Here is an 8,836-nt window from a genome sequence, read left to right on the forward strand (position 1 = left end):
GATTTATACATGAAACTATAGCATACTTTTTTGGTTTCCAAAGTCAGCACAGTGTTCCTTTTGTTTTTTTCCTATTAATTCAAAATAAAAAAAAAATATTAATAAAAATCCTAGACATTTTTTTACCTGCATATTTCGTATCCTGTCCGACTTCTCCGGCAGGACATAACTGATGATGAAGTTGCTCACTCAAGCGCCACGCCCGATGGAAATTCAGTTGCCCATTGGGTTTGCCATTGATTCCATTTCGCTTCTCATCCCGAACAGGAATCCTTGCTGGCAGGACATTTAATTTATTAAAGAATTTGTAAAGCAATAAGTTTGTAGCCAGTCAGAGAGCTACAAAGTCTCCTCCATACGCTGCCCTTCGTCCTTTTTCGCCGTCGCCGTCACCGTCTCCGTCGCCCGAGTCGATAATCGTTTTCATTAAGCCAAGCGACAGGGGGCGGCCAGCGTGCAACACGGCGGCTTAATTGTCAAGCCACCCAGCCGCCCAACCCCACAGCCACCCACTCACCTAACACCACTCGCTGCCACCCACTCTTCCATTCCCACCCATCAGTCAAATGGACAGTCGCACTAAGCGACACTTTTTAATTAAAACGTAAGACCTGAGGGGGAGTGATGGGACTATATAGTGGGTAGAAAGTGGAAGTGAGAAAGTCATGCTTGATGAAATGAAAGTCTCAGGCAAATCTTTCGCTGCCTCTACCGCTGTTCCTAGCACTGCCCCTGCTACTGCCTTCAAGGACCACAAAAATTCAATCAAATCGAAGGACATTTGCCGGAGCATTCCTCATTTTCCCTCCTTTCGAACATCATTAAGAGCGAACTGTAGATGGAATTTGTTTTGTCTGAAAATTAAAAGAAGGGTCAAACTTTAGCCAGCACAATTGAGCGATTGTGTTTGGGAATAAATTCTTAAACAAGCCGGGAACTGGAAGCTCAGACTTTAAAGTCAAGTTCCCTCTCAACTCTAGTTTATTGCGACTTGAAACCATACTATTTTCTAATGAGAATTTCCGCTCTAAACATATAAGTTTCAACCCAATCTAATCCAAGACGCTGCACGCCAGGACTATGCTATAGATAGGAGTTGATATGGCAAGCCCCTGCCTGGATTTTCCCCTGCTAGCCATCCAATCTCTTGGGCAAGGATCATTAGGCGCCGACTGAAGGCAAGAGAGTTGGGTTGCCAAGATGTCCTGGCACTGCAGCTGGCTTACAGAGTAAGAAAAGGGATAACTAACATTCTAAAACTGTGTTAAAAATGTTAATATTTGTTATACTCTTTCCGCTTTCTTTGCAGTGTAGCTGCAAATTCGGATAGCCATCACCTTCATGTTGCGGCTGCTCATTTGCGTAATGCACAAATTTAATTTACCGAAACGCCGCCCGAGAAAAAAGATGCTGCCCCTCAGTCGCCCGGCATCAGCTCCTCCGCCTCCAACTCTGGCCACGGTACATCAACGGCGAGACTCGCTTACCCGCAACGCATTCAGAGCGGCCCGCTGTCCGCCACCCCCATCCACAGCCATCTAACCCTCTAACCCTTAACCTCCTGCCATCCCGGGCTCACAATTTGAGGGAAAGAGCTTACGTTAATTGTGTGTATCCTCCAGCTGTGCGATCACTGAAAAAAAGAAAAGGTTTGTTTTATTTTTAATCATTTTAGATTTCAACGAATATTCTAAATAATAAATAATCTAAAATTATTTTAAAATAATTCTTACCATTTATTTTTAACCATTTTATTTGCTTTTTTCAAGAACCTCCATTTTCCAGGTCCTTCTCGGCCAGGAGGCCAGGGTGACCCCAAAAGGGAGTGAAAAAAAACGTAAAGGAGTGCGAGGCTGGGCGAAGCACTGCCTCGGTAAGTACGAAACGGCTAAGGCCCAGGAGCAGGGCTCATTTTAATCAATTTTTAATTTAAATTTAATAGAGTAACACGCTTGGTGGCTTGGAGAAAGGGCCGGCGAGAAAGTGCGGGCGAAAGTAAGAGGCTGGGAATGGGAGTGGGAGTGGAAGTGACACTGGGTGGCTGAGTGAGAGGTCGTCGCAATACATTGGTGTCATTTTACACGCATTCCTAGGTAAATAATCTTCAGAGCGTCACTAATGCGATGACTTTGTGGCACTCCCGCGGAGAAAAGGAGCAAGGACATTGAGGGGGCCATAGCCGTAAAATAGGGGAATATGTGGCGGCCAGGGGCAGGGTGGATAAAAAGAAGGGGGAGGGGCCAGTGCGCCCCGGATGGGTGGCAATGTAAATTTGCGCGTCATTTCGGTTCGCGGCACAAATGTGGGTTAAGGTGTCACCGAGCGCCGAGCTGGCGATATTTAAAGGATTAAGTGATTTCCCGGAAATTAACACAAGTGTGGGTGGGTGGCAGGATGGATGTCCCGGCTCCCATCAACTTGGCCTTGCCTTCGCCCAGCCATTCGGTTGGTTTAAGTGGGTGTTTCATAGGGTGGCTGGGTTGGGTGGTTGGGTGACTGGATGGGCGAGATGCCATTGCGGGCAGCCGGCAAATTGCGTGTTATTTTGACCATTATGCTCGGGGGCTTAACGTAATTCAATTTATGGCCTTGCAAAGACTCTGCTCTCCTCTGCTCTGCTCGACTCGTCCCAGCCCCTTTACTGTCAATTGGTTATTTATGCCCGCTTTTTAGATTTCAGCGGTTAATTAAAGCACATTATGCCTTAATTGCTAGATTAAAATGCCTTTTTTTCTCGTCCTGAGTTCCTCCTCCTGGCAGCTTCTTTTGGGTCCTTATTTCGGGCATTTTTTTTGTCTTTTTGGCCAGCAAGCTGACCTTTCCCCGCACTTTGAGATGCCTTTTAATGACTCGTAATTAGTTGAAAATTAAAAAGAAAAATACAACTTACTGCCAATGCGTACTGCGAATTAGACGCCTCCACAGGATATTTCCATAAGAACTTAAGTAAACAAAATTAATTCGAGCTTCTTATTTAAAATGTTGGCTAAACACACCATACAATTTTGTATTCGATAATCGATGATCGATGAAATCGTTTTCCAACACCCACCCGATTTTCAGCTTTGCATCCCCCAAGCCTATACACTTTCCAACACATTTTTCTTGTTCTTTAGCTTTTCAACACATATGTATGTATGATCATCTGATTTCAAGACTTTATTTTCATATTTCAAGCATGAAATGAAACACAATAATTCAAGCTTTGCTAATGAAACCAACTGAAGGGCTCTTAAGCTGGACGTGAGTGGTAGCAAGGAAATAGAGCAGCAATGGCGGGCTTTGTTACTTATCATATTTTGCAGCGTCCAGTTTTGTCAATGGCTTCTGAGATACCGATGGCATAAGTTGACCAATACTATTTGGATCGTTAATAGGATCGTCAAGCCTCTATTAAAGATGATCAAGAAACACCGTCTTACCGGGATCCCTTAGGATCTTACTACCAGCGAGTAGACGAGCAGCAACTGGCGGAACAGTTGTTTCAAACAGAACTTGCCTGATGACTGAATGTTCCACAATCCATGGTTCGACTTTAAAAAGCCAAGTAATAGGCTTTTCAAATTGGAGTTTAAGCCGCTTTTTGAAATTTGTGATGAAAATCATTAAAAGATCCAGTAGCATGTGTTATCGCTCTGTTGTACGACGAAGTTGGCTTTTTCAAAATTACAACTTCCCGCTGGATGTCCAAGTGGCCTGAATGCGCCAGCCTAAAAGCCTGAGGATGCAGTTTGAAGGCCGCTTACTTTTGGGTAAGTCTTTAACAGTCGATTACATTTTGCTAAGCTAACACGGTTTCTATTCCCTAGTGAACGAGATCCATCCGGATACAAAACGTTGATTAGATGGATCAATACTCCATCCTCGCTCAAAACGTAAGGAAGATCTTCAGATGTGCGTCGCTTTTTCCGTTCAAAAAGCTATCGGACCCTATTTTTCCTGGACCCCCTTGGAACAGTATTTCAAGAATCTCAACATATTAATCACATAGCATAAGCATGTATGGTTCATATTTCTAGGTCTCTGTATATATTAGTTATAGTCTAGAATAGTTAATCACTCTGTAAAATGTGCAATAAAGAATCTATATCGAGTGCTTAGTTCGAGATGTGTTTAAGATTGTTTCCAAATTATATTGACCAATAAAATTGAATGGGGCTTAAAATTTTTGTAACACAGAAATATATAAATTTAAATTTTTTATTCATTTTTATTTCATTTACCCGAAATTTCCCTGATTTTTCGGATCGTTAATTCATATTTAGAAACTATTGTTTTCTGACCTTATTTTGAATTTTTTAAGATTAACCTGAACAGTTTTCTCCTTTTTGCCATAAATTATTTTTAACTTTCTCAAAAAAAAAATATCCCTAATTTTACGTCTTAATATACAATTAATAAAGTAAAGAATTAAAGTTCTTGTGGTTCCAAACGGTTTAAATAAAAATGAAATATGCCATGGCCAAATTTAAGACAAAAAGAACTTAATGTCCAATTGCCAACTTAATATTGTTACCACAATCTAATAATAATTAATGTGGTTTTAATTTTTTTTCATATGAGAAATGGAATTTTGAGATATTGGCACCTTTGTACATTGGCATACCTTTCGAGGGGGTGTCGAGTGGCGGTTGGTGGTTGGTATTTGGCGGTTGGTGGCTGGCCAGGTGACTTTGAGTGGCCGTGCACCTGTCATTTGTCAGCCAGAGTTGCACCTTTGATGGGCCTGCGATTGGGGCCCGGCTGCGTTCGGCAGCAAACTGCATTTGTCCACTTTGATTGTCATAATTGCATTTCTTTGTATGCGTGTCCTGGGCGTGTTTGAGGGACTGTGGACATGTGCGTGTGGATGAATGCACAGCCTGCAGTGTGTACGTGACAGGAACTAGAAGAACTATCACTGAAAAAAAAAAAATGATTTCTATAATTTTTTCGGTAACTTCCGTTTCGGTTTCAACAATTTACTTTCTATAAAAGGTTAATACTTTATTGTAGTGTAATTAAAGACATAGTTGACAGTATTCTAACATAATTTAAAAACTTTTACGGACTGTAGCTTTTAGTAGCTGATTCTATACATTTCCAGTGGGGGAAAACATCGCCTGGCGGAGGCTGTTCTGTCAGAGCCATCGGCAATAGGGTGGCCCAAAAGGGTCAGGTGGGCGGTAGGAGGAGGCGGCGGCTGTATAGCTGTATAGCCAAAGCGGCGTCAGCCAGCGTATAATGATATTAGTCCCGGACTAATGTATGCAAGCTTCTCTAATAAGCGCACTGCACATTATTAGTTATTAATTAGCCAGGTGAATTGCCCACGAGACTCTGGGACTAACACACACACACACAGCCCGTACCTGTACTTTACTCATACATCCGCACAAAGAGGTGTGCGTAGGTGTGGCTTTTGTTGTAAGCCCACCGACCGCATTGAACCACTATAACCCATATATACATATGCATATACATATACATAGATATAGCTACAATGGCCGGCGGTGTTTTTCGACTGCTGCCTCAACATGCTGAATTATTAGAAATGAGCTAATTGAAAAACTCACGCACAGACCCACATACACACACCCATAATACACACAAGTCTCACACTCCTGCATACTTCACGTAACGACGTAATTCATCACGTAACGTGGGATGTAAATTGACAGCTAACAAGCTCAACGCCGCCAGATGCGAAAACGCCAAAAAAAAAGGCTGAGGGCTGAGGGAGGAAAATACTCTTTAGGTTTGGGGCTCAGATACTGGCCCCACGGAAGCTAATGAATTTTCGAATTTAATTTTACATTTAGGAACTTAAAAGCGGCAACAAATAAGATCAAATAAAAGTTTTCTTAAAATATATAGTCATTCTTGCAAATAAATCAACATTAACTTGCAATCAGGGATGCATAGCTTAGATTACTATTATTCCAATATGTTTAAAATACCATGCCCATTTAAGTTTATTAAACATGATACAATTGTATATAATTGTATCATGTAATAAACGATTTTTAAGGAAAGTTTCAATCGATAACAACCCTACCCTCCCTAACAAAATCCCCAACTCTACATCACTAACTGTCAGCTTTGCTAATTCCATCACTATCATATATCACTAGAATATCACTAGCATATTCTGAAAAAAAAAACCAAAAGCGAACGGGAGAAAATGGTAACAGTTTGTAAAGTAAAAATTAAAAAAGAAAAACTAATATCTTTGTGATTATTGATTCAGGATAAGAAGCTGCGTGCTGAAATGGCTAAGCGCCACAACGCCACAGGCCTATATAGGCGCTTGCCTTTCCAGTATACTTACAAGAGTCGACTTCCGCAGAAAAAAGGACTTGTGAAGCGATGCATGATACGTATTCTGAAAAAAGTGCAGTTTAAAAATAAAAACAAAATGAAGAAGGGTTCCAAGGAACCAAAAACACGTCCATCCGCTACTGAGAGGGGTAAGTTCCATCCAGGTTATAGAAAGTAGTAAGATCTAGATAAGAAAAAGCAACATTCTGCTTGTCATCGAATGTCACCCGGGTGACACAGAAGCTTACGTGCTGGCGAATAAAAGTGTCCTGTTGAGGATTTTGCAGCCAATTGTGCAATTGGCTAATATGCTGTTCATTTTGCTCGTTATTCCCAGTTTCCATTCTCTGCTAAACTTATATAAGCCACGTGTGTTTTTCCATTTTGTTCCCACTGATTAGTTCTTTGGATTAAGTTGCCCGCTAGAAAATGTATGCAACTGACTTGTTTACCGCGCTTTTTTTTCATAGAGACAATTTCCGAGTCCGAGGCCGAGGCCGAAGCCAAGCCAATGGAGTCCGAGGCCAATCCAGAGGAGTCCGAGGCCGAGGCCAACCCAGAGGAGTCCGAGGCCAACCCAGAGGACTCCGAGGCCAATCCAGAGGAGTCTGAGGCCAAGCCAGAGGAGTCCAAGCCTGGAGGCCACGAGTCAATCCTCAAAAAGGTGGAACCAATGCAGGAGGAAGAACAGGAACCGGAGCAGGAGCAGGAGCCGGACCAGGAACAGGAGCCGGAGCAGGAGCCGGACCAGGAACAGGAGCCGGAGCAGGAGCCTATCTCTGCACCGCGTAAACCCTTTCCAAACTTACGCGGGATAGAATTTCGTCGCAAATCCCGCTGGAGCTTAGAATATGATTGTGAATGAACGCAGCGATTTTCTTGGGGTCCGGATCCAGATTCCTCATCACTGGACCACTGGACCACCGGACCGCAGGAGGTCAGAGCAACAACAAGAACGGAAGGAGAAGGCAACGAGAAAAGGCAACAACGAAATACGAAAACGAGATGAGACGAAACGTGCCACATGTATGGTAAATTAACACCCCCCGCCTTCAGAACGGGACTAACACGACAAGCCACACTACAAGAAAATAATTGAAACATTTCCAACACTTGACCACATTGCAATGAAAAACTCACTGACTGATCACAACCCTAATTGTGCAGCAGACACTTTTAAATAAAGTGGAAGTCTCCTCGTCGTATATCCTTTTGAAGGACCATTATTTCTTGCAGTGGAATCGTTGAAAAGTCGCGCTGCAACTGTCGCATATTGAAACGTTAATCGCATTGCTCTTTGCAGTTCTCTCGGCGGGGAAACAGCTCGAAGCTCGGACTTTGGTCAGCAGGGGTTGCATACTTGGGGAGGCGAGGCGGATCGGCGGTTCAGGGGGCAAAGGCCGTCATATTTAGTTTTCCTTGACGGTCGCAGCTCACACAGCTGGATGTCCTTACGACGTCCAACCATATTCCGAATCCCATTTCCATCCCACTCTTAACTCCCACCTCCCACCAAACGCCCCAAAAGCAACGTTTGCGATGATTACTTTTGGTGGTTGTTGACTGTGGCAAGTAGACCAGACCAGACCCGCCCATCGCCCACTGGCCGCAGCCCAGAAACCACCGCCCACCGCCCCCCTTTACCGTTTGCAACGCCTCTTTGTTGTTCGCCGTGTGGTCAATGACATTTGCTTGAGAGCGAGAGCTGCAGAAAAAGCAGAAGCAGCAGCAGCAGTAGCAACTACTAGGAGGAAAAATCAATGCAATGACCTGACCACCCCATCCTTTTTTGCCACCTCTCTTAACTGAAATCACCACTTTGGGGATATTCCCTCAGATGCTGAAGACTTTTGGCTGCAACACCTGCAGACAGAAACAGGAAATCCAGTTTCTGAACTATAAGGTACCCGATACAGTTGAGGGAATGGATGAGTCGCAGCTTTAGAAAGCCAACAGGTCACAAGCCTTATGTGGAAAAGTCTATCTTTTGAAGGTCCTATCTAAAAATTGTTTCTTTCATATTCCTTTTAATTATTCTTAAATAAATAGATCTATTCATGAGAAACATAAAAACCATTTGTATAACATAGACTTTATACCTAGATTTAGATACATTAGAAACCTAAAAATCTTATGTAGAGATGTCTATCTTTTGTATGATACATATATTATATAGCGTCTGAACTATAAGACACACATAGATCTGAGACCTAGTTTTTTATTGGCTTATCCTTCAGAGATACTTGAAGTAAATAGGTGGCATCAGAATCATAAAAGTCTAATGAATAATGATATATGTATGTTTCTTATAATAAAATATTTAGCATCTAATACCTATGTTTTTTTAAATCCCTCCTCAGTAAACAGAAATAAAAAGGTATATCCATCAGAAGCACAAACCATATACCAGGTACACCTAGTACGAGGTATGAAATAAAACCAAACACCTCTCACTCTCGCTCCTGCCGAGTGTTTTGGCACAATATTTCACAATTATCATAAATTTCGCCAGGCACTTTCTTTTTAAACTGGGAAT

The 8,836-nt window shown here is 42.5% G+C and overlaps 1 protein-coding gene across 1 annotated transcript; it reads left to right on the top strand.

Annotated features, from left to right (window-relative positions):
- The first annotated feature begins 6,025 nt into the window (after positions 1–6,025).
- LOC108132474 (uncharacterized) lies at positions 6,026–7,516 on the top strand. Its single transcript, XM_017251907.3, has 3 exons — positions 6,026–6,166; positions 6,230–6,449; positions 6,771–7,516. The coding sequence occupies exons 1-3, from the start codon at positions 6,164–6,166 to the stop codon at positions 7,163–7,165; spliced, it is 618 nt and encodes a 205-aa protein (XP_017107396.2). The 5' UTR covers positions 6,026–6,163; the 3' UTR covers positions 7,166–7,516.
- Positions 7,517–8,836: the final 1,320 nt, after the last annotated feature.

Source organism: Drosophila bipectinata, chromosome XR (assembly GCF_030179905.1).
Source record: "Drosophila bipectinata strain 14024-0381.07 chromosome XR, DbipHiC1v2, whole genome shotgun sequence".
NCBI classification, from domain to species: domain Eukaryota; kingdom Metazoa; phylum Arthropoda; class Insecta; order Diptera; family Drosophilidae; genus Drosophila; species Drosophila bipectinata.

Excerpts from the sequence above, each read along its gene's own strand:
- LOC108132474 (XM_017251907.3), top strand. Across the intron at positions 6,450-6,770 it reads TCCATCCGCTACTGAGAGGG|AGACAATTTCCGAGTCCGAG; the intron begins GTAAGTTCCATC and ends TTTTTTTCATAG.